Genomic DNA, 26,840 nt, shown 5'->3' with positions numbered 1-26,840 from the left:
AGCAACACATAATTAGTTTGACCGCTATAATCCTATTCATGTGAATTACAGTTAAACTAGTAGGGTGACACAAAATTTTTATTTCTAAAAAAATGGCCAAGAAAGTTGATGTCGAGGTAGTGAAAGATGTATTGAAGAAAATAGGAAGAGAAAAGTGTGAAGTCGATGTTAATAACAACAAAGCACTTTTAAACTACCTATTTATTGTTTGCCAGCACATAATTTCCACTAGTGGATCAGAGTGGAAAACTGTTGGCAAAGATGGCAAATGCACAAATCTGAAGGATGATGTGAAGACTGCTAAGGCTGAGGCTAAAGAAGCGTTGAATACGGCAGATTACTCATTGCAACGTAATCTTAAGGGCAACTTTATACTTACTAGCCCGCCTAATGTTGAAAAAGGATGGAAAAGTCTCTTTGAACCCCATGATGAACAGGACACAAGAACTCTGACAGATAGGACATTAGATCTTGTCCATGAGTGCTATGGAGTCAGAATTCCTGAATCTGACATAACAGCAGTACATGAACTAAAAAACAACTCAGTCCTGCTAAAAATTTGGAACAGAAAAAATGGGTCACCCTATTTTGATTTGGTTTCCGCTGTCAAAAGAGGAGGAGTAAAGAAGTCAGATATACCGAAAAATGGAGGCGGGGCTCTGCGTGGGGAGGGGGTCAAGAATGAGGGGTATGGGGACCAGAAGGAGGGGGAGGGGGACAAGAAGGAGGGGGAGGATATGACCAAGAAATGTGACTCTTCACATCCTGGGCCGAAGGTAAAGTCATCCATTCCCAGACAAAGGTTCTTCATAAACTTCCAGCTAACTAAAAATCGTTATAAGATTTTAGGTCATATCAAATTTCTAAAGAAAAAAGGATCCATTCACAAATTTGACACAAACCAAAATGGAGACATTAACATGACTGTCAAAGAAGGCGAAAAACCCGTTTGGCTAACTTACTATCCCAAAAGTGAAAATTCGTTTACTTACACCATAAGTGATATCGACAGCTATCTGCCTAATCATGTTGGTGTTAAATCTGATACAAAGCCAAAATATGTGAAAAAGAATTAAATTGATTCTAAATTTAAAAATCATTCTCTGATATCAAATCTAATATATGTCTAAACTAACGTCACCACTCTACACTTTATCTCTATTGTATGTCACCAATCTCTTACTATATGATAATCAAGTTTACTATTTTGGGGTTTAATAGTATAACTTATAAAATTAATTTTCCAAACTGGCACTTTTTAATTGTAAAATTTAAACTTATCTGTTATTATAGGGCTTTGATGATGATATAGATTTAATTTCAAGTAATGGTCAGAATGAGCTTGTATTGAATAGTGATTTTGGGCATAGTTGTAAGTATGTTGATCAAAATGAATTTAAATCGCTAGTTAGTAATAAAAGTGAAATTTTTTCCGTTTTAAGCTTAAATATTCGCAGTATTTCAAATAAATCAAATGATCTTAGAGACTTGATAGAGGAATCCAAAAACAAAGACTTTAATTTCTCTTGTTTATGTGTCCAAGAGACGTGGGGAATCAAAAATCAAGATTTAGTCTGTCTAAATAATTATAATCTAATCTCAAAAGATAGGGAAGTAAAGAGGGGAGGGGGTTTGGCTATTTATTTATCTAACTTAAAAAACTATGAAATTATCAAAGAATTCTCGTGCTTTAATGACAATTTTGAATCTTTAATAATTAAAGTTTACATTTCAAGAAACAAGTTTAAGATAATCGCAAATATTTATAGAATACCTAATAGCAATATACAATTTTTTTCTGATTGGCTTGATACAACTCTAACTTCTCTCAAAATTATGAATGCAGAAGAAATAATTCTTTGCTCTGACTTAAATATTAATCTGCTTAAATATAATGAACATTCTCCAACCAACGACTTTTTAAATATGTTAATCTCTCATTCTTTTTTACCAGTTATTACATTACCTAGCAGAATTACACCAACAAGTGCCACTTTGATTGATAACATTTTTACAAATAAAAGGATGGATAATTACAATGCCGGACTTATTTACTCAAGTCTATCTGACCATCTCCCAATATTTTACTTAAATGTTAGTAATCCTAAGCAAAACAAAGATTCTTTTATACAAAAAAGAAATATGTCTAATGAAAATACTGAAATATTTAAGCAATCCTTATCCTCTTTTGATTGGTCTGACATAACTACAGATTGTAATCCAGAGAGTGCTTTTGAAAACTTTTCTAATGTTATCAATGAAAACTTTGAAAAATGTTTCCCTTTTAAAACTATAAAACCCAACAAAAGAGTTATCCCCCAAAATCCCTGGATGTCACCAGCTTTATTAAACCTAAGAAAGAAAAAAGAAATGTTATTAAGACAAAAATTTAAGGATAAAACCGTTGATAGCAATAGAAAATTTGTCATTGCAAATAATATTTATAAATCTGCAGTTAGGAAAGCCAAAAAAGAGTATTATTTTTCTAAATTCAATGAATTTTCGTCTAACATGAAAAAAACTTGGTCTACAATTAATCAACTTATTAACAAGAATAAAAAAACGCATTCTATCCCAAATCTTTTTACTGATGATAACAGATCTTATGAAAACTTTCAAGATATTTGTGAGGGTTTTAACAATTTTTTTATTAATGTTGGTCCCAGCCTAGCAGATGAAATTCCATTTTGCGAAAATGATTTTAATGACTACCTTGGGGTTCCAGTCAATGAAAATTTTGTCTTTCAAAAAATCACCCCTCAAATAATTTTTTCTACTCTCAATAAGCTAAAACCTAAACTAAGTTGTGGACCTGACAATATTTCTACTAAACTTTTAAAAGAAATTATGCCAAGTATTATAGATCCTGTTGTTCACCTATTTAATCTTTCATTTAAACATGGCTTTGTTCCAAACAATTATAAATGCGCTAAAATTTTGCCAATCTTTAAATCAGGAAGGAATAATTCATTTGATAACTATAGACCTATTAGTATATTAAATGCCTTTTCTAAACTACTGGAAAAAATAGTTGCCTGTCAAATGTTTAAATACTTAAATAAGTTCAATATTCTTTATAAACATCAGTATGGATTTAGACCCAAGCACAACACAACACAGCCCTTAATTCAATTATTGAATAAAATATACCAAGGTCTTGATTCTCAAACACCAGAATACACACTGGGGTGCTTCATTGACTTAAAAAAGGCATTTGATACTTGCAATGTCCAAATTCTTTTAACCAAGCTAAACCATTATGGTTTTAAAGGTTTATCAAATAAATGGTTTCATTCTTATTTAAATAATCGTTCTCAATATGTAGAAATTAATGGTGTCAAATCATCTATTCAAAACATAACCCATGGAGTCCCACAGGGTAGTGTTCTGGGTCCTATACTGTTTTTATTATATATAAATGACTTGCCAAATGCAATTAATATATTTTCTTCACTTTTTGCTGATGACACAATTTTTGCACACAGTGATAGCAATTTAAAAAGATTAGAGGAAAGGGTTAATATTGAACTAGAAAAAGCTAAACTTTGGTTTCAAGCAAATAAACTTTCACTTAATGTTGCCAAAACTAAGTTTATGGTTTTTAGAACCAAAAAAATGCAGTGTGTCCAAGATTCTCTAGTCATAAAAATTGGTGGTGAAAAGATTGAAAGAATTGGAAATGATTGTAGTATTAAATCTTTTAAATTTGTAGGTGTTCATCTAGATGAGTTTATAACGTGGGAACACCATATAAACTCAGTTATTAACAAAGTATCTAGTGCTAATTTTGTATTAAATCAATTGAAAAAGTTTGCACCAACTAAAATTCGTAAATCTATATATAATTCCCTTGTAAAATCGCACTTGGAATTTTCTATTATAACATGGGGTAATGCTAAATGTGAGGGAATAAGTAGATTATTATTAAAACAAAAGCAATCTGTGAGATATGTCGCTAATGCAAAGTACAATGCTCATGTAGATCCATTACTTGAAAAACTTGATTTACTTAAACTTGAAGATATTATGACTGTTAACATAGGTAGCTTTGTAAAAAGTTTCCTTGCAGGACAAATGCCAGACTCATTCAATAATATTTTTGAACCAATGTTATCCAACAGAGTAATGAAATTAAAAGTACCTTTACCTAAACATAAAGCTCTAGATACTTTTCCTAATGTTTGCTTTGTTAAAATATGGAACAACCTAGACACTGCTATAAGGTGTGCTGAAACTAAAAATTCCACTAAAAATCTCATCAAAAAGAAAGCTTTAGATAAATATAAGAGTTTTAATTGTAATAAGCAAAAATGTTTTGTCTGTAAAAATAATTAAAATTTGCCTTAATTTACTATCAAAATTTGAATTTCTCTAACCCCATTGTATCATAGTGTAAATACCATCATTAATACCTTACTATTTATTTATACTATTTAAACCTATTTATATGTTATATGTATATATCCAATTAAATTATCTGATTAAAATTTCTATGTAGCTAGAAACATTAAAAAATCATTTGAATATGTTTGTCTTAAATCGGTACTTCCAGCTTTTGCAACGGCCAACCCAGGTTATGAAAGTACCAAACTATGCATAAAATTTTGTAAATATGTGTAAGAAATATTATTATCATTTTGTATGCTTATGTTGAAATACATCTATCTATCTATCTAACATAGAAGTAACAATGTTATTTGTTAGTCATTAAATCTGAATACATTTATGCATGTAATTGATATTTCATTAAGACAAAAAAAAATTTGGACACTGGAAACTACTGTTGAAAGTGCAGAATCAGTAGGATTAACTCAGGCCTATATGGACTTATTTCAACCTAATGGTTTCATCAAATTCTGGTTTAGGTACATAATTGGTTATTTCTTGGTTTTTGTTGAATAAAGATAAATACAGCATTTTAATAAAATAATATTTTACAAATCTACAAATCTAACTAAGTTTACAGTCTAGCTTGAGAAAATTTATAAAATATATTTGTTAATTTAGAGTACATTATCAGTATATAGTGACAGATGGCAAACATACTTTTAAAGCTTATATTGGAGACGATCTAAAAGGAACTTTCATTGGTAAAAGAACAGCTGATACTAAAAGTGATCCTTTTCTAACACCAGTTACACCTGTACCAACAACCTTTCCTTTTAAAATGAAGGTAGAAGTAAACAAACAGAAGGGACATACATTTCTTTCACCAATAGAGCTCATTATAGGTAAGTTTTTTTAATTTGCAAAGGTAGCTCAATAGCTTAGCTTAGTGCATAATGTCATAATTTACTATATGTATATCTAATTTCTTTTCATTGAAACAGTAATGTAATATTAATAATTTAATAAATTGTATTTTAAGTAAAACATTTAAAATCTGCAATAAATTATTTTAAGACATGCCATACCACCTTGGTTGCTATAGCACTGAAAAGGGTGAACATGAAACTGATGTTATATCTGCTACAGAATGTTTGATCCATTGCAAGGTATCTTTTAATCACATTATCAATCAGTAATAACATCTAATAGTGATTATAAAATCTAATTCATTTAATGAAATTTTTACTTAGGGACAGAATAAGCGTCTTGCATTGATAACCTATGGCAAGTCATGCTCCTGTCGAGATGAATTTTTTCAGCTTACTTTAAAAAACATTCTTAATGGTAATCAATTGAGAAATCCTTATTAAATTGTTTTAAATTCTTAAAATTTAAGAGTTATATGATGATATGAAAAAACTATCACTCTACAGGTAAATGCAACCTCCCCTGCTCTGGTAATCAAAATCAAATGTGTGGTGGGGAAAATACTTTTTCAGCTTATATTGCAGGTTTGCTCAATTTTCAACTTAAGATTTATGCATGTTTAAAGTTGAATAAATCAAACTTAAAATGTTGTTTAGAATGTGAAACTGGATATAAAAGGTTTGGAGGAAATTGTTATAAAGACGAAGGTGATGGTACTCTGGCAGATGCATTGGAAACCTGTAATTCTAAGGGAACTATGCTATGGGCTCCTAAGAAGCAAGGAGAAGAAGTTATGATTCCAGCAATTTTTGGGTATTAAGATTATTTAATAAATAAAGATAAGAATTTCTGTCCAGTAGGTATTATATTTGCTATTTAATTATAAAAAGTATGCTATATCAAAACATAGATAATTCGAAAAGAACCCAATTTACAGACTAACTTATTATGGAATGTAAAGCTTTCTGGAATGCACTTTTTTAATATACTTTTTGTTAAGGGCTCCATTTGCTTATTATGTTCTTGGAATCAAAACTCTTAAAAGTGATGGAGTTCATTTTTTGGATGATATTTCAATTCCAGGATACAGTCCATTTTACTGTAAGTTTTAATATTAAACTAAAGGAACCAAAGTACATTCTTTATCATTGACAACTATTTCACCACTTATAGTTAGTTTAGGTTAGGTTAGCTTATATTGTGAACTGGGTAGCCCTGCAGGATAAGGGCAATGCAGTTATAGGCCAGGTATATAGTGCCCTCCCACTGGAGATATGCCTTGAGATGTCTATAATCCAAAGTAGAATGATGTCTGTCCGTCCGTCTGTCTGTCTGTCTGTCCCTTAAGATCTCGGTAACCACTGAACCGATTAAATTCTACTCTTCAGGGTATATACCTATTGGTCCTGTGGTGGTTTTAAGCTATTTTCTGGGGATGATGGGACACCCCCAACCCCCCCAAAAAAAAATTTTATATTTTTTTCTAATTTTAATGTTTTTTTTATATTTTTGTAGGTATATTTTATATATTTTTATATTTTTTTAAAATTTTTTAATATTTTCAATTATTAAAATTTCTTTGCTTCTTTTAAATTTTTTTTATCAAATTCAAAAATATTGTGAAACCTTCCTTCTCCTGTAGGGGCGAAGCCCAAAAGAGGCTAATGGCAAAACAATTTTAAAAACAAAAAAAAAATTAAAGGTTTAAAATAATATAAATCAATATGAATAAATATAAAAAAGTTTTAAAAAGTTATAAAGAGTTATATAAAATGCTATAAAGAGTTATAAAATGTTATAAAGAGTTATAAAAAGTTACAAAGAGTTATAAATTCAGAAAATAACTAAAAAAAATGTAAACAAAATATTAAAAATTCTCCCCTGAACCTTCAGGAAAAAGCCCCTAGAGGCCTTACCACCACCATGTGGGAAAGCAACAGAATATATCTTTAAAATATAAGAAGTAATATTCTAACAGAATATATGAAAGAAATTACAACAACAATTAATATATTTAGATTCTAATCCATATATTGTAAACGATGCAAGAATTGATAATCCAATAGATCTTGAGAAAAATGCTGATCCAGTAAGTGTTTTAATAATAAATTTCAATATATATTTGCAATGATAAGTAAATACCTCTTGAAAAAAATATAAAACATTCTTATTATTTACAAAGATATACAGTATAGATATTAGATTATAATAGATTTTATAATAAGGAAAATGGTGTTGGATATACTCTTGATGCTGGAGAGCTTATATTTGGCCCAGTGAATGGAACAGGAAAAGTAATTTGTATGAAACCAATTGGTAAGTTTAGAATTTATAACATATTTATTTAAAGTTTATAATTAGATGACAAAGATACAATAAAAAGTATAAACTATGTATCATTTTTTTTCAGTTACAGGTGAAGGCACTGGAAAACCTATGCTTTCAGAAAATGTTATTAAATTCAAGTTTGATAAAATGAAATCTAGCCTTGTCCATTTTGAGATGGATGAAGAAATTTTAAAAGGTTAAGCTTTTTTCAATTATTTAATTGTTAATTGTTTTCAATATTCTTTTTAAATGTATATATTATTTCAGACTTTGTTGGTCATTCTTTTAAAGTTAAGAAGTTTAGGTAAATTACTTCTGTTTATTTATCTATATTATTTGAAGGCATTTAATCAGATCTGTCTATTCTAGGGGCATTGATCAAAATGAACTTACAGTTCATCTAAAACTTGAACAAGCTGTCTATATAGAAGAAATGTACTTTGTCTACCCTAAAGTAAGTTTTTAAAAAAAATATTAAATATTGATCATCTAAGCACTGAGGATTATGTCTTTTAAATTTTATAGTTAAATATACTTTCAATCATAGAGGGAAAAAAAATCAAGAAACAAAGAAAGAGAAAAAAATAAAAGTAAATTAGGAAAAATGTGAAAGAAAATAGCAATGAATAATCTGCATTCTAATGAAAATTAGCCCATCCTAAAGTTACAGTAAGACAGAATGACGGGCAAACAATTACACGTTCAACTTTTTAATAATGGTAATGCACAATTATAAAAAAAAAATTCTGAAATTTATAATATATAAATGTCTTTTCAGACAAACCCTATACCAGAATTGAAATATTACTACCCAGTCTATGAGGCTGGAGATGCTGATAAAATGAAAGAGACTGAAGTTTCTTGGACTACAGATGATCAAGATTCAAATACCAAGGCTATTGAAGTAAAGCACTTAGCAGAAAAGGGATTTGTTACAGATAGGTATGCAAATTTTTCAATCAAGATGAAGATAAAGTCTAGTCCCCTCATTTTCTTTTTCTTTTTTGAAGACATTTTCAAATATCTTGAATTCTTTAGAGAATGTCACGAATATTGTCTTGATTTGTTTATGATTCTACTTTGACCTTGCACATAATGAAATACATTGTCAATTGTTAAATTTTAGACTTGAATTCAAAATCTATGGAGACAAAGAAGAATTTGTTTTAAATTTTGAAATGTATGGAGCAGTGGTGTCTGATTTGATAGAATCCAAAAACTTTAGGAGTATGCGTAAGTAAAAACAATTATTAGTTATAGATAATTTTTGTGTATCAAAAATGTAATCTTACATATACATAATTTTCTGATAATACAACTACTAGTTAACATTTTATGCTGATTTAATATAATGCAGAATCCACGCGTAACACAAATGAACCACTGAATATTCCTAATATATGCCCTGGAGGAGGATTACATTATTCAGGTAATTTTAAACAAAGTAGAAAATTACATAAAATTCACTACAGAATAAAGAATATGTTTACAAGTCTAATATAATCATTTATTACTAGGAGCCTTGTTACAGACATTGCCAACATCAGAAACTACTGGTAATTTATCATAATAAACCAAAAATATTTTAATTACAGCATCAAAAACAACAAATTTTAAAATAAATTGTTTTGTGAATATTGTTTTCAGCCTTGACTGTCACAGTGAAAGACCAGGATGAAACTGATCTATTAACTGTATCTATCATCTATTCTGGAAGTGGTACTAGCCTTACTATTGATATTGATGGAACTAGATCTGAGCTTGCAGATGCTATACTTGATACTAAAGCAAGAATAGTTCATCTCCATGTATTATGTTCAGAAGTAGACTTCAAGGTACAATCAACACTATCAAAGTTTGTAATCTAAAATTGTACTTAAAGAAAATACAAGTAAAATTTATCTAATTTCAGATTTATTTTGAGAACATTCTGCAGGGGTCTAAAGCTCATTCAGGAGATATCCCAACAGTAAAAAAATTTGATTTATCTTTTTCTGCAGATGTGGCAAAGGTAAATTACAAATATTTGAACTCATATGTCGTTTTAAAGTAAGGATGACATATCCCTATGTGTAACAAGATATTTCATTCCGATTAATGGCTTAAATATCCTATTATAAAAAGTAGTAAGCTTTTTTTGTTTGTAGCAAAGGATCTTGCTAACCGCTGAACCGATATTGACTTCCTTTACAGTAAAGCTACCTATAGTTCACGGGATGGTTTAGGCTTTTTTATTTTTATGAAAAGTCCGGTTAGGTATGGTTTTAGGCTATTTTTCTGCCCTTCTATTTTCCTTTGTTATAGAGCCCCTAGATGCTAGGAGCGCAGCAGCTAGTATAAAACAACTGATTTAAATTACAGGAATGGAATTTTGAAGGTCTTGTGGATGCATCTACAGCTATAAAATTTACAAAAGACCCTTTTAAAACCCAATGGTTAGGATCTCCTTTCACACTGGACAGACAAAAGAGAGTATTGCAGTTATATGAAATGGATACTAATAAGGTGACATTTTCATTATCCATTATGACTCAGATTTTCATGTCTGTCTTACTGTCTGTCAAAATTGCAAATTTTGCACTTCAATGTTCAAAGGGAGTGTGCATGCATGTTAAACTTTCTCATATGATTATCAAATCTTAAAATTATAAAAGCACCTTTAGCAATGCTGATCAACCAAAAATGTCTTATTAACAAAAATATCTAAGACTTATGTCTTGATTTCGAGGCATTTTGGGAGGGAAAAATGGAAAAAAAGGAAAATCTGAACGTTTTGTTTATTATAATGTTTCTAGGGCTATTTAACTTGTCATAGATAGTTGAAACAAATTACTAACTGTTAAGGATTTATTTTATGACATAAAACTGCCAATTCATAAAAAATACCTCATTGTCTACAAAGGGATGAATTTAAGAAATTATTTAAAATGATAATATCCTTATTTATTGTATTGGATAATAAATAAATCACTTAGAAAATTTAGATTACGCTTTTATCCAACTTTTTATAAAGAAATATTGCACTTTTGTTATTTACAAATTTGTAATAAAAGGTGGGAGAGAGATGGGCCTACTGAAGGTACTTTATTACTAACAAATAAACCTGTTTTTAGCTTTGTTATTGTATTTAAAATCGGACCCCTTGCCGCACCTTAATCGGCCGGGGAGGGGGGGGGGCGTTCAACGCCCCCCCCCCTCCCTATTATCTCAGTTCCTGTTAGAGCTAGAGGGCTTATTTTTTTTTGTGCAAGTCCCCTGTTTGATAATGAATATCCGACTTTTTATAAGTCTAAGTCAATTTTCGCTTCCTTACCCTTTTATTTAACAACCTTTGTTTTTAGGTCTTTTTTTTACTTAAAAATTTCAAACGGCTGTAATTTTCTTTTTTTTGTAGCTAGAAGAACAATGTTTTTCCAGAAAATTTTTATCTTTATGTATATTTTACATTATAAATATCAAAATATATATTTCAGCGGCCGCAGCTGTACTTGGCAGCTGCCAGCCGGCGGTCGGCGGGAAAACGGCGGCGGACCTTTATGAAATTTTAATACGTTATGTAGACATGTCAGAAAAGCTTAAGTTTTTAATTTGAAGTATCTAAGTCGGAAAAATTGCGGCAACAGGAGCCTTTTAAGGATTTCTGGAGACCTGGAGGATCAGGACCTGCAGGATCATATCTGGAACCTGAAAGTGACTTGAACACCTGTATTTCATATAAGGATGTACTACTAGAGGATATTTTAGTATTTTGGTATGATAAAATGCTTTGTTTTAGTCAAAAAACAATTTTTTGCTCTTTACCTGTGTCACCCTAACAGGTTTGCTGGCATCCTGTGCCCGTCAGGATTGGGATATTAAAAAATTCCAACTCTCTGTTATGTGTCATACACATACTTAAAATGTCACGCAGTTTGGGCTCTTTATCTTTTACACACAGAAAATGAGATAGAAAAAACCGGAGGGGGGGCGTTCAACGCCCCTCCCCCCCCCCCCGACCGTTAAGGGTTAAATAAAAAATATGGCTTATTTCATCAATTTCTAAGTAACTATACATTGGTTTAAAACAAGAATTGTGTTAAAAGTAGGCTTCGATTTTAGGAAAACTGGCAGCTATGACAAAAAGTTTTGTTTTATCTATAGAAGGAGAAAAAGTAAATTAACTGCACATCTATATACTCCTCTATTTTAATTCTTCCAATCTTGGATTTAATATAAATCGGCGGAAAAGGCTATTTCTTAAGGAGCCTAGATCCCATTATGCACTATCTTTGATATTGTATGAATGAGATGATGTTAAGGTTAGATAATCTGATGAGAATTTTTTACGTGCACAGTCCATTCAAACAAAAGAGAGATGATAAAAACATATGCCCTGTTTCAATTTTTCTCTAAAATTGTTTTGTTAAATCATACTGCAAGGTTAAACTGTTTTTAACCTATTTATGAAAGGTATATCAAAAATATACTCTGACACCTGTAGAATCATACTTGTTTCTTTTAGCATTGCTACTATTTTCCTTGTTTACATATTATCACATATTAATTTTTATGTCTTTATTTAGCAATTGATCTTGAAAATTTTTAGTTAAAAGTTGTCCAAGGATACACTCAAATTGTTTGCCACAAAACAGTTACCAACAACATAAAATGCAATAGAGGGGATACATTATGGTAAGTTGAATTAACTTTAATCATGAGGTAGGCTTATGATTTAGAAATTATATACATCTTTCTTACATTTTGAAAGAAGGTAAAACGTTTTAATATTTTGCATGGGAACTAAATTGTACTTTGAGATTTTCACATTTTATGATTAGGAATACCTGGAAAGATGATAGTGATACACCTGTCCTGCCAGATCCTAAAGTTGTGTGCCCAACCAATTCAAATATTGTTGGGATAGAGCACCACTGTGTTAAGCTCATAACAACTGAAAAAACATATAATGTAGTATTTTACATTCATTTTATTATGTGATATTTATTTATTCTTAAATATTGTCAATAAATTAAATAGTAGATTTTTATGTATATTAATTGTTATGTAATTTGTAGGAAGCTGTAACTGAGTGTGACTTAGATTTAGGTCATATGCCTATTCCTGATGGAGACCTGAGTATTGGTATGCTTGGGTAAGAAAAAAATAAATCTTCTAATCATTTTATACTTTTTTTATTTTGATTATTGTTACTGAGTGTACTCTAAATTTTAAAGTGCATACTCAATTCATTCATCACTTGGATCCTTCTGGTTGGGAGTACAGAAAATTGATGGAGTCTGGACTCGACTGGATAGGTAAAGATCATAACTTATTAGAACAGGGGGGGGGGGGGACTAATTTATCAAATAAAATACATATAAAAGTATTTTGAAAGAATTATTATTAAAAATGATAGGAAACCTCTGCACAAAGTGGACATTGATGTGACAAATCCTGATGATCAAGGTAACCTATTATAGTTAGTTTACTTCAAATACATAACAAATAGCATTATTATTACAGGAGATTGTATGATTGCAGACTCAAAAAACTCATTTAAAGGAAAGATTGTAGCATGTGAATCTAATAATAAGGTTAGTATTGTTATAAAATTACTGTATGAGTTTATATCCCTATCTCCTGTTAATTAAATTCTTGAACTTCTAAACTTCATGGTTCTAGAAATAATCAAAAAAATTATGTTTATTCATATTGGCAGAGTTTTAACACTATTCTTAAAACTTCCAATTTTGTTAAGGCATTTTGTAAGCTAGGACCTGTTTGTCCAGAAGGATATGTTTGGTTACCTCCTACCAGAGCATGTGTTAGCTTGAAAAATACTAAATCAAGTGATACATCTGCTACTATTTTAAGGGATCATCATTCAGGTATGTTTAAGCAAAATACTTTGATTAACTATTTATCCTATTTGACTAATTTTGATTCTATAGTAAAGAAAGAGAATTAAAAATGATTTTTTTTAATATGCTATTTTATTTACTAAAAATGGCCAAAACAGACTCTAAAACATAGTTTTGAATTTTAATGCTTTTCTTTGCTTAAGTTAGGAAGAAATTAGAAATTAGAGCTATTTTAATGGTTTTAATTTGTTTCTTAAGATGAAAGATTGTGTATGGAAGATAACACCAGAGTTTTGCACATATCCAATGAAGCTGAATATGTTAATGGTGTAGACAATTTTATGAGTACATACCTACCAGCAGATTCTATTGTAATAACTGGTAATACATCTGAAAATAGTTAAATCTTGCATGATCAATTAAATCTTTTAGAATCATTAGAATTCATCTGCAGCAAATATTATTTTCCTCTACTAGGTAGTATTTATTGCTAAAATTAGAATGTATTAAAATTTTTCTATTTTATATGAATATATTGATGAAAGTATAAAACAAAATATATTAGGTTACTGGCATTCTAACTTTAAGTTGAAAATAGTCTTTTAATTTTGCTTCTGGCTGGTGAAATTTAATGTTGAAATTTTGTATATGAGGGTTAGAAAAATGTAAAAAATTTTCATCTCGCAACTGTGTCATTTTAAAATGTCTATAACTTTTTTTATTTAAGCTTAACACTTCAAAGTTAAGGTATTGGTACTAACTGTTACCTTTCTGCAATAAAAGCATAGTATTTCCTGCAGGATTCCTTAAAACATTATTAAAGCAATATGTGTCTCTATTGTTTCCTTAAATAGTATTGGAAATTATTATAGGTTGGAAAAGAACCCAAAGAGAAAATGGATCAATTTACTTTGGTACTAGCAGTACAATGAAAACTTGGAGTGAATCTGATACTACTGGGTCATCTTTGCAAATAGCTAAAGATATTCTGGGACTTAAATCTACTAATGGTAATAATGGTAATGGTAATAATGGAGCAAGTGCTTCTACAACAGGACCTGCAACTTTCACCAACCTACAAGTTGTAGATAATGAGATTGTATATGATGATGGTGATGTCAGAGTTCTTGCTTGCCATTACACTGAATGCAGAACAACAGACAATAAACACTGCTTATTTCCTTTTAGATATAAAGGAAGATTATTTTCTTCATGCATTACGCTGGATTCATCAGATTCATGGTGTAGCCTTAACACAGATGAAAATGATAATCACATAGATGATGGCAACAGTAGAGGTGAGTGTCGAGAATCATGCCTAGTTCAAAACTGTCCAATTGGTTTCTTTTGGCAAAATGGCAATTGTTATCATATTTCTGCAATGACTTCTATAGACCTGGTAACAGATAGTGAAAAGGCAGAACAAGTCTGTCATGAATTTGGATCAAGATTATATCAGCCAAGAGATGTCTTCTTAGATGGAGATTTTTTCAAATCACAAGAAAACTTAGTGGAACATATTTTCCATAGTCATCAGTCATTTGATCCAAAAATATTATTGCTAGGAGCATATAGTGAAAACTTTCCAGTAACTCAAGAAATTTATTACAATGATGGAACAAAAGCATACTACTTAGAATATAAAGTTGCTGAGCAAGGTGGACTCAATTCTGATACAATTTCTGATTTATCAACATACACTGACCCAGCCTGCATAGTAATGTCGACTTCTGGAGAATTCAAAGCAGAAGAGTGCATAGGTTACGGAGAAACAAGGGCACTTGGTTACATTTGTGAAGCAAAACCTTTAATAACAATTGATGGACCAGATACTGGTAAGCTTTGTCACTTTCCATTTTATACCCTAGCAAATTCAGTGGAGCTTCACCATTCTTGTATATACAATGAAACTTCAAGATATTCCTGGTGTTTCACTGAGCTAGATGAAGATAATGTTGGTATTCCTGACAAAACTGGATTGTGTCCAGATGAAAGAGAGATAACATATGATGGACCAGGATCTGGTAAACAATGTCATTTGCCATTCCTATACGAAAGAGTTTGGTTTGGCAAGTGTGCCATGGAACCAGAAGAACATATTTGGTGTCCTACAGAACTATCAGATCCTGAATTAATGTTCAATGAAACTATAGATGAAATAGGATACTGTACTGGGTATTTAGCAAGTGGAGGTTCAAACTGCAATGTTAATTATGATTTTGTTGGCGGAATGTGTATAAGAGTATCTCCATTTCCAGAAACATTTGAAGCTGCTTCACTGAAATGTAAATCTGAAGGAGCTTCTCTTCTCTCAATTCTTGACAACAGTGTTGTTCCTCCAATTAGAGAACATATAAGCATAGTTTCTAAGAAAAGGATTGAGTATCTTCCTCAATATTCTCCAGATCTTACTTCTTATTGGGTAGGGGGAGAAATTCAACACTCACAATGGATCTGGGAAGGAAATGGAAAAAATTTCTCAAGATTTACAGATTGGGTAAATAATAAGGAAAATGAAGGATGTGTTCTACATCAATGTACTGATAATTACAAGCTCACATTACAGACAGAAAAAAATTTTGCATGGCAAGCAGCAGATAAAAGTATTGAGAAGCCTTACATTTGTGAGTCTAAATGTCAAGGTGGATTTCTATGGTTCAAAAGGGTAAAGAAATGTCTCAAAATAGTTAGTAAAAAGGAACAAACCTCTATTGCTGAAGCTTTATATCAATGTTCACAGTTTAATTCAAGATTACTTAGTTTTGAAACCTGTGATCAAGCAGATAATCTTCCTTTAGACTTAAAATTCATGATTACACAAACATCTGATCTATTTTGGGTAGGATTATTTTCAAATGGATTGGAAAATGTATTTCCAAGAAGAATAACAGAAGCAACCAAAGCTGCCAGACCAATACTACGTTCAGATGGATATTCATCTGTAAAAGATTGTGCAAGCCTTGCTGATACATCAGGAACAAGCCTTGAAATAGCTTTTCTTACTTATGAAAAACCAGCTGTAACTCTGACAAATGTGGGTTATGATTCTATGGATAAGAAAGGTTATATTTGTGAGCAAAACTTTGATTGGATATGTCCAGATGGATATATGTTATTCCAAGAAGACTGTTATAAGATTGAAACAAATTCGATCAAGTTTACTGATGCATTGATAAATTGTGAAGAAGCTGGTGGTATGCTTGCTGAAATTTCAACAGCTTTTGTTCAACTTTTCATTATTGAAATGGCAAAACAGATATCTTGTACTGCAGATTTATGGACAGGATACAGAAAAGACCCTGCTAACTTTGCTGATAACCCTGATATAATCTATCATTCAACATTAGATCACCAAGTAACATTGCCTGACATTAATGGTAAGTTCAATCTAATTTGTATGCAAACTAATTAATAAACTTTTATAAAATTTGGTTGAATTGTAATGCTCTATTTTATATCTTTTCTAGTTACTGCACCAGGTGAATGTTTGGCTCTTGATGTTTTAAATTCAGAAATCAAGTTTCTACCCTGTTCAGAGGAAAGACAATACATATGTCAAATCAATCAGAATCCCCATCCTGACAAAATTGAGGCTATGAAACTTCCTTATTATGTAAATCCCTTGGACACTGTCACTGAAACAAGCACAGAATCATTTGTGGGATTTTCTGATATAACAGTTTCAGAGACTGAATTATATTCTGCAGCAAGCTTTATGGGTGACACAACCTCATACCTGTCAGATAAACCATTGTTACCAGGGTTGTCAACACAGAAAGGTTTTACTTTGAGTTTCTGGATAAATCCAGGAAAGATTGATGAAGAACAGAATATCTTTAGTATTGACAATATAATTCATCTTTATATGACAAATGGTGAAGTCACCATAAAGCTGTGTCATATTAGTGGTGACCCATGTGAAATGGCTGCTGCTCACAAAACTTTGGAAGTGTTACAGTGGAATTATGTTTCTGTTGTGTATGACTCAACAAATAGTCTTGGTACACTTTTCATTAATGAATCATATGGAATTGCAAATGCTGAAAGTACATTTGCCACTGTTGAAAATCTACAGTTTTCTACAGTTTTTGATGAATTTCCCACTATCTTATTTGGCAAAAACAAAGATGGGGATAAGCCCCTAACAGCTAAGCTGTCATGTTTCCAGTATTTTGATAAACCTTTATCTAAATCACAAATATATCAGTTGTCTAAAGTATGTCATGTGGATAAAGAATACTTTAGAGCTAAAGCATGTCCAGAAGATTCTATCCTTATTTCCAAGGTCTGTTATAAACTCTCTGAAAAACCAATGACTTATGTTGAAGCACAATTGACCTGTACATCACCACCTAATAGTAAAAGGGTATCTAGATTAGCATATCCGCTAAAGTTCCAACATCAGCTAAATTTACTTGTTATGGCAAAAAATAATAAATCAGCTGAAGCAATATTCATGGGAGTAGATAGAATGACAGGTATTATATCTTTCATTAATCTTAACCATTAAACATTTACGACTTCAATTAATTTTATATTTCCTACATAATTTCCATTGGAACTTAACTTTTTAAGAGCATCCTGCTGGTTCTAATTGGTTGGACAGTGATGGCAAAATTGTTACCAAAATAGCATGGGCTGAAAATGAACCTGCTGTTGACAAACACTGTGCTGTCATAGACTACACTCATGACAAGTAAATATATTAATGCTCTTCTCTGGCTTAAAAAAGTGGGTGAATACATCCAACTAGTGGTTCATAAGCTTATCCTTTTCACAATACCCTTGACAATGATCTACAAGACAAGACAAGAAGGGTGTCAAATAAAAATGTCAAAACCCTCTTGATTACAAGCACGCTACTGATTTGATTCATATATTGTAGTTTTAAACAAAGACATTAGAAATTAACATTTGGTTCCTTTTAGTAAGTTGAGAGCTGTTAGCTGTACAGATAAATTCTACTTTTACTGTAGCACTCCTATTGAGGAAAGTCAACTTTGTCCAATTGATCATTTTTATCACAAAGGTATATTAATATTTATTAAATTAAATTTAAATCAAAAAAATCATTATCAATCAAATTATCTCCAAAGATTTAATGCCTGAAAAAGTAGGTTTCAAGGTTTTATGGTTAATATTTGAAAAAAAGGATGAAAATATCCAAAGCACATGATTATAAAAAAACTTTATTATAATTATAATATAAGAACAAATGTGTGAATTATATGCAAAAAATTTTTAAGCAAGATCAAATTCCCTTACTTAATTAACTTATTTACAGATATTTGCATATTTTAATCAAGTTTAAAACATACGTGAAATAGTGTTGGGTTTGGTTAATTATCTATTCTGCATTTCTAGGAAAGTGCTTATATGGCAGTGAATTTGAAGAAAAATTAAATGTAACTTTTGCTAAAGAAAAGTGTGCCTATAGAGGAGGACTAATTGTTCCCATCAAAAGCGCAGGATTTTACAATTTTCTCAAAGCACATGCAACTGCAAATGGCATGGATGATTTTCATATAGGAAAATGTTGTTTCTTAAACAGTATTTAATTTGAAGTTTTTATTATTTTTTTAGAATCACTAATTGCTCGCTTTTAGGGGCTAATCTTTGCATTAGAAAAGAAGTCTATCTTATTCTTTTTTGTTTAATTTTTGTTTGAAAAGAGGAGAACGCCAATACATCTATTAACAACATTTTAAAACTAGGAATAAACTTAACTACTTCTAAGTATGCAGATGGTACAGACTACAACTCTGACAGCTATGATTTTGAGGGAGATTATGTCAAATTTTTGAATAAACTGTGTGTTTATGCAAAGAGGGGAATAGGCTTCAAAACAAGAGGTTCTGACTGTACAGATTACATGAACTACTATTGTATTTGGAATCGTAAGTAGCTTAAACTGTTTTTAACCTATTTTTAAAACATATATCAAAAATATACTATGACACCAGTAGAATTAAACTGCAGAGCCTAAATTTGAATTAAGTCCCCAATAAACTTTTTTGAGGGGATTTAAAAATTAATTTTACTGTTGCTGTGGTCTTTTTTGATCAGAGCAAAAGGTCTTTTTTTATTTGGGTAAAATTCGTAGCTTTTAGAGTGTTTTGCTTCATATATATAGTATTCTGGTATAGAGTAAAATTAGGCCTTTTGATTTCATCTAAATTAATTCATTAAAAACTTAATTCTTTACAATATATCAATGAATTAACTTTATCGTGCTTGTTTTCCATCACTTATTTAAAACACAAAAAAATTGGCTGTAAAGGGTTAAATAGTGAAAGATGACAACAAACGTTTACGAAATACAACAAATTTTTTTTTGTCACATATACAAATATGACAAAATATAAGATTATTCAAACTTATTTTTTTAAATATTTTTAAAAAGCATGTATCTTTTATGTGTATAGTTTTCATTCTTTTCATTTTAATTAAATAAAAATTATTTAACTACATTGGAAATAAGTCACTTTGTGAAAACACTCTTTTTTGAATTGTAAAAAACTGAAATGAAACAAGGCTTCTAATTGGTTCAGACTTCAGAATAATATGTTTTATTTTAATGTTAAATTTCTTCTATATAAATTATTGTTTTAGAAAAAAATTATTTGCATCGAACAGAGTAGAGTTTTTATTATTGTATTGATATAATCTGAATCACATCAAATTGTTCTGTAAGAAACAATTTAACCCCAAACTAAAAAATGCTTTTGCTTCCATCAAAATGATCACAGCAACATATAAAATTGATTTTTAAATCCCCCCAAAAAAGTTTATTGGGGACTTAATTCAAATTTGGGCTCTGCAGTCTGATTCTACTGGTGTCATAGTATATTTTTGATATATGATAAAAAAATAGGTTAAAAACAGTTTAACATTATATTTGAGTAAATTTAAATGAGTTTAGGGTACAGTTTCTAGTTTATTAGTTAGTAATAGATTTTCTTGTATTCATTTGAATCCGGTGGATAGGAACCGGTTCTCATCCATACGAAAAAACTATGTCTAGCATCGTATTATATCCAGCTTTCTACGAATAAAGAAATGTACAATCATAAGATTAAAACTAGTTTTTTTAGCCAGTACTTCGTAATCTCATAATTGTACATTCTATATCCGCGGAAAGCTGTTTATAATACAATGCGAGAAATAACTATTCTCGTATTCATTTGAATCAGGTGGATAGGAACCGATTCTCATCCATACAAAAAAACATGTCTAGCATTGTATTATATCCAGCTTTCTACGAATATAAAAATGTACAATCAATAATTGTACATTCTGTATCTGCGGAAAGCTGTTTATAATACGATGCGAGAAATAACTATTCCAACCCAAGATTTAAGGACAACTTTGATTATAATTTATAGATCAAAAAACTTTGAATCTGCTCTGAAATGGAAAACCTATCAGTTTATGGGCTGAAAAGATCATAACTTTACCACCTTTATATAATTAATAAAAAAATTATAGATAGATAAATTAGATATTATTATTTTTTTGTTCATTTAAGCTCCAACATGTCCTGCAGATTACACTCTTGCCAATCATGAAGCAGATGGCAAAACATGTTATGGCTTATCGCCAGGTAAGTAAAATTTAACTTATTTAACATTAGAATTCAGTAAATTACTTTCCAAATATTTTATATTATGTTATAGCTAGTCTTCAACAAACTAATAACCAATTATCTTGAACATGTACATATGTAAATTAAACTCAATTTTAGGGGAAGGCGTATCTAGTGATATTAACAGTACATGTAAAGGAACTGATCATGACTTGATAAGGCCAGTTCTTCCTGGAACCCTATTAGATATTGAGGCTATGGTACAGAGAAACAAGTATGATATTATTTTTGCAAGTTGAATTTAAAAAAGACATGTTTTATATGCAGAACAATTTGATGTAAATATTGATTGGATAAAATATTTAGTCAGTCTGAAAATTGTTTTAGCTCAATATTTCTTTTAAAATTTTGCATATTACACTTGTTAAGGTTCATTTGGATTGATGGGGTTGCAGAAGGAAGTATGGATTACATTCCAATGGTATATATTATTTTATTTCTTCCTCTCAAAGTACCTAATGACAACAGAAGTCCTCCCCCCTTCCTCTTAATTTTAAAAAAAAGTTTAAAAAACAGTGGGAGGTTATTTGGGGGGAGGGGGGGGAGGGCTAAAAATGCAATGTATATACCCATGGTGCCTTTACCCTATGGGGCCAATTTGCCTGTACCTATTTTTAGGAAAACACAAAAAACAACAAAATATTCATATCTAATACAAAGTAGAATGATGTCTGTCTGTCCGTCTAAAGCTTAAGATCTCGGTAACCACTGAACCGATTGGATTCTACTCTTCAGGGTATATACCTATTGGTCCTGTGGTAGTTTTAAGCTATTTTTTGGGGGGGTAGGACACTCCCAATCCCCCAATAATGAAAATTTCCCCCTCCTAAAAATAAATTTTCATATTTTTTTCTAATTTTAATGTTTTTTATGTTTTTATATATTTTTATGTATTTTTATGTTTTTTTATACTTTTTTATATTTTTTCATATTTTCAATTATTTTTCTTTTTTTAAATTTATTTTCTTCTTTTAAACTTTGTTTTGTCAAAATCAAAAAGATTGTGAAACCTTCCTTCTCCTGTAGGGGCGAAACCCCAAAAAGGCTAATGGCAAAAAAAATTTTAAAAACAATAAAAAAAAAATCAATGGTTTTGAATAATATAAATTAATATAAATAAATATAAAAAGTTTTAAAGAGTTATAAAATGTTACAAAGGGTTATAAAATGTTATAAAGAGTTATAAAATGTTGAAAAATACAGAAAATATATAAAAAAAAAAATGTAAAGAAAATTTTTTAAATTCTCCCCTGAACCTTCAGAAAAAAGCCCCTAGAGGCTATGGGCGAAGCCGCTAGTTGAATATAAAACAACTTATGTATTTTGTTTTACAATTTTTTAGGTTCATCGTGAGTACTCTTTTAATAACCCTGAGGGTATAGTAGATACATCCAAAGAAAGATCTTGGATTAGAGGTCTCCTGGATTCAGGTAAAATATCTTCTTTAAGAATATCACATAGTTTTTTTAAAAATATATTGACACAAAAAATACATTTTAGGTTACATGATTGAAAATCTAAAAACACCAGCTAAAGTTCCCATGTTAAACAGCATAGGAGGTGATGAAACTCAAATGTTTGCAGTATTTGCAATGTTTGGTACAAGAAGATTGAGTTCAAAAAAGCCTGTAATAAAGGTGAATTTCATGTTTAAATATGCTGAAAACAATTTGTAAAATCTGAACATATATTTAAAACTCATATTTTAACCTCTTATATAAATTACTAGTGGTTTCGCCCCCAGCCTCTAGGGGCTTAGCCCTATGAGGTAAGAGAAAGTCAACCATCTTATATATAATTTGTTTTTAAAAAACAGGCTCTGCTACATGCTTATTCCTAGAACAGATTTGTAAAAAATAGGACTGCTACAGGCTGAAGCCTTGTAAAGATTTGTAAAAAAAAATAGGCTATGCTACAGGCTGACTCCTAGCAAAAAAAAAGGGGGGGGGGGGTTAGAGGATTTTTTGTTTTTTCGGGGTTGGGGGTGTCCCACTTCCAAGAAAATAGCTTGAAACCACCACAGGACCAATAGGTATATACCCTGAAGAGTAGAATCCAATCGGTTCAGTGGTTACCGAGATCTTAAGCTTCAGACGGACAGACAGATATCAAGCTACTTTGTATTATAGATAAATATACATGTACTTTATAAATCCTAATTTTTTATTCAGTTCAAAATTGACAACTCCAATTATCTTCTTAAATGGACATTTCATATGAATGGTTTAACTGGAGAAGAAGGAAAGAATCACAGTTATACCCTTGCCAGGTAACCAACTCCCTGTTCTCCAAATTTATAATCAATTTACAAACAATAGCATCACAAATATTAACACAGCCAAGTCGCTAGAAAAGAGCATTAAGCAATTTGCTAACAGATGACTGAGGATAAGTAGTTGTCTAGGTTATACATCTTTACTTATTTTATTTATTGTAAGTCCTTGCAAAGATTGCAAATCTTTTAAATTTAATTATTATTAGTTAATCATTGTTTGATATCTAATTGTAATTTCCATTTTTAGAGTATCAGATGGAACTCAGTTTGATGAAGTGGAATATCCTATTCCTGACCTTAAAGATCTATCTTTACCATTCAATGTGAAAATTGTGGCAGCTGCAGATACTTTCAAAGTAAGTCAATATTTACCATTAAACTTTAAGAGGTTTTTTTTTGTATAATGATCTAACTATTTTTTGAAATATTTATTGAAACTAAATTCAATATTTTCAAATATTAGGTGAAGTTTAATGATGATAATGAGGGTACTCTTGCTTATAACTCCACCCTGTTTGCAAATGTCACTGAAATAGAGCTGATTGGTAGCTATGTTGTTGATATTGCAGGATATATAGGAGAAAAGGTAAAAGTAAAACAAATATATAAAAATTTTCTTATTATATTTTTTTTGAATATTTACTTACTCTATTTTTATGATATATGAACTTTTAAGTATACCTCTAATCAAAATACAAAATCTGATAAATTTAGAATTGTTTAAAACTTGCGCCAAATGGAAGGATCGTAGCTGTGCATGGAGATGGTTGTGATGTAGATACCCATCATTCTCTCTGTGAATATCAGGAAAGATATAGTATCTATTTACATAAGAAATTGGAAATCAATTGCTAAAATACTTAATAATATTGATAGTTTTAAAAATTATAAAATAAATTATATAAACTAGGCATGTTACACAATTGAGGGAACAGAATGTAAATTTCCCTTTACTTACAAGGATGTTCAACATACAAAGTGTATCATGGATGACATTTTTCATCCCTGGTGTCCTACAGGTCAGGTTTCTTATTTAATTAGATTTGTTTTAATTATGAAATCCATTGGGTGTTTTGCCTTGGTGCTAAATAATAGTTTTGGAAGTAAAATATTTTAATTCACCTTATTGTCTTGCTGTTATTATATTTATCAATAATATTATATCATATAACAAGCGACTTGAGGAGAGGAGATTTGAATTTCATAACCCAATATCTTATTTCAGATTTTAAAAGAAAAAGTAAAATAATTTTTTTTTTTTGGGGGGGGGACGGGGGTGTACCACCCACCCATTTTTATTGTTAGTTAAAAAATCTTTTTTTTTGGAAAGAGTAATTTTTTTAGGGGCGATTTCTCTTGGAAGGTGGTGGTACCCTTCCCTGAAATAGTTATAAACTTTCCCGGGACCTATGAGAAGCTACCCTGTCAAGGAGAGCCCGATTGGTTCAGGGGTTAACAAAGCGAACAAATAGACATCCTGTTACTTTATTATAAGGACTATATGCTTTGCCTCTAGCCTCTAGAGTCTTTGTCAAGCTTATATAAAAACAAGGATGACAACATCCATAAGTAGCGAAGCACAAAATTTCGTGGATGGGAATGACCGTCATGGTTGTTTTCTTCAAACAACGGGAAATTTAATTTTGATATCTAAAACAGAAAAAATTTTGAAAATCGGATCATAAACACCAAAGATATGGGGAAAAATTAAAAAAATTTGAAAATAGCCAAAACCCTGCAAAAAGGCAGTCTGACCATTATTGCTGTTTTCTTCAAACGACGGGAAATTTAATTTTAACATCTTTAACTGAAAAAAATTTGAAAATTGGACTAAAAACACCAAAGATATGGGGGAAAATGTAAAAAAAAAATATAAAATAGCCAAAAACCTGCAAAAACCTGCAAAAAAGGCAGTCTGACCTTCATAGTTGTTTTCTTCAAACGACGGGAAATTTGATTTTGATATCTATAACTGAAAAAATTTTGAAAATCGGTTCATAAACACCAAAGATATGGTGGAAAATGTAAAAATAGCTAAAACCTGCAAAAAGGCAGTCTGACCGTTATTGTTGTTTTCTCCAAACGACGGAAAATTTAATTTTGATATCTTTAACTGAAAGAATTTTGAAAATCGGACCATAAACACCAAAGATATGGGGGAAAATGTGGAAAATCTAAAAATAGCCTAAAACCTGCTAAAAAGCCGTCCGACCGCCAGTGATGTTTTATAGTTAATTGTGCTCCTTAATGATGGGAATGTTGTCAAAAAATTTCAGAATTCTATCTTTTATAGGAGCTGAGTAAATCCCATTTCCCCCATAGCGTTACGGACTGACTGACTGACGGACTGACTGACGGACAAAGTGAATTATAGAGTAGCTTCGCTACTAAAAATGAAAGGAACTGATTACACTTTTAAAGTAAAAACTTCCAGATTCATAGTCTAAAACTCTCAAAATTCGGATTTCACAATCACAGCTGAGCACCTGTAGATACTGATATTAGTTTCTATATTTGTCACTAGGATTTTACTTTTTCAAACAAAGGTTTATGATAATTTTTTGAGAGATTTTGACATTGATGTGAACATGGGTGTTTTTATTGTAAAAATGAAATCATTCTTATTTCAATATTTTGCTATTTAGAAAGGATAAACTTAACAAACTGTGTTTTTAGAAATTGGAAGCAATAATGAAATTGTATCCTGGGGATCTTGCCTGAAGGACTGTCCTGTTGAAGATTTTATTCCAGCTTGCGAGACTCCACCCCCTATACCTAACTTTCCATTGTTTGACAGGAATTGTTTGCTTTAATAAACCTGTTCAGGACTAATATTTTACTTCTGTCATACAAGAATTGTATCAGTTGTATCAAACCATGGTCAAAAAGTATCTAATCTTTTTTGTAATAATTGTTATTATCATAAGTACCTCAGAGTCAGACCAAACTAAGGCATTAATGTGGCGGTTTGGTCCGACATGGAAGGACCTAATCAATAAGTTTACCTGTTAGAGATAAATTAAAGTTATAAATGCAAACTTAAATTAGTGTTCAAGCTCATTTTACTTCAAGTTGGTTTGAAATAGAAAGTCAAAAGCCAAGGTATGTAAATACATTATAATCAGCTAAGCTACTTTATAATTAACTTTGACTGGGAATCTGTTTTTCCATATTTTCTTTCTTTACCTCTCTTTTTTATGAACATTGAACATGTAATCTATGTCTGATTAATGATCTGTAATTAATGATTGTTGTCATCATTGTTAAAGTTGTTAAATGCACATAATTTTTCTAACAGTGCATAACTTGTTTAGGTATAGACTTTGGAATAACAGAGAGAGACTACATTATCCAACCTGGCCGTATGATGCTGCAAATGCTACAGTCGATGTGGAAATATTTATAAAGGAATTTATTGATAAAACCAAACTTTTATTTATAATAGATACAAAATTAACTAAAGGTCTGTTTTTGGTCTGAAATGCCTATATTGCAT

At 30.5% G+C, this 26,840-nt stretch overlaps 1 protein-coding gene across 1 annotated transcript; it reads left to right on the top strand.

Annotated features, from left to right (window-relative positions):
* Window positions 1-4,699: 4,699 nt before the first annotated feature.
* Window positions 4,700-26,824, top strand: LOC145320164 (uncharacterized). Its single transcript, XM_080162604.1, has 46 exons — window positions 4,700-4,865; window positions 5,008-5,231; window positions 5,404-5,495; window positions 5,580-5,673; window positions 5,763-5,840; window positions 5,913-6,069; window positions 6,257-6,357; window positions 7,275-7,345; window positions 7,482-7,572; window positions 7,667-7,780; window positions 7,852-7,888; window positions 7,954-8,038; window positions 8,363-8,526; window positions 8,711-8,817; window positions 8,942-9,013; window positions 9,102-9,140; window positions 9,232-9,419; window positions 9,497-9,595; window positions 9,946-10,089; window positions 12,170-12,255; window positions 12,402-12,531; window positions 12,639-12,715; window positions 12,798-12,878; window positions 12,980-13,029; window positions 13,087-13,157; window positions 13,322-13,451; window positions 13,683-13,805; window positions 14,297-16,801; window positions 16,892-17,902; window positions 18,000-18,120; window positions 18,353-18,453; window positions 18,789-18,956; window positions 19,142-19,321; window positions 20,953-21,027; window positions 21,169-21,283; window positions 21,439-21,490; window positions 22,412-22,499; window positions 22,570-22,706; window positions 23,241-23,338; window positions 23,592-23,700; window positions 23,808-23,930; window positions 24,059-24,152; window positions 24,256-24,363; window positions 26,021-26,141; window positions 26,393-26,446; window positions 26,659-26,824. Exons 1-46 carry the CDS (start codon window positions 4,726-4,728, stop codon window positions 26,822-26,824), a joined length of 8,271 nt encoding a protein of 2,756 aa, XP_080018730.1. The 5' UTR covers window positions 4,700-4,725.
* Window positions 26,825-26,840: the final 16 nt, after the last annotated feature.

The sequence above is a fragment of the Acartia tonsa genome, chromosome 5 (genome assembly GCF_053477335.1).
Source record: "Acartia tonsa isolate MP-2025a chromosome 5, ASM5347733v1, whole genome shotgun sequence".
NCBI classification, from domain to species: domain Eukaryota; kingdom Metazoa; phylum Arthropoda; class Copepoda; order Calanoida; family Acartiidae; genus Acartia; species Acartia tonsa.
The sequence above is the reverse complement of the archived record's forward strand: the minus strand, read 5'-3'. Positions and strand labels throughout refer to the sequence as shown.

Bases quoted from the DNA above. Each gene is read 5' to 3' on its own strand.
- LOC145320164 (XM_080162604.1), top strand. From the start codon at position 4,726: ATGCATGTAATTGATATTTCATTAAGACAAAAAAAAATTTGGACACTG. The intron at 9,596-9,945 runs GTAAATTACAAA...TTTAAATTACAG, and splicing joins TTTCTGCAGATGTGGCAAAG to GAATGGAATTTTGAAGGTCT. The intron at 21,284-21,438 runs GTATGATATTAT...ACACTTGTTAAG, and splicing joins GCTATGGTACAGAGAAACAA to GTTCATTTGGATTGATGGGG.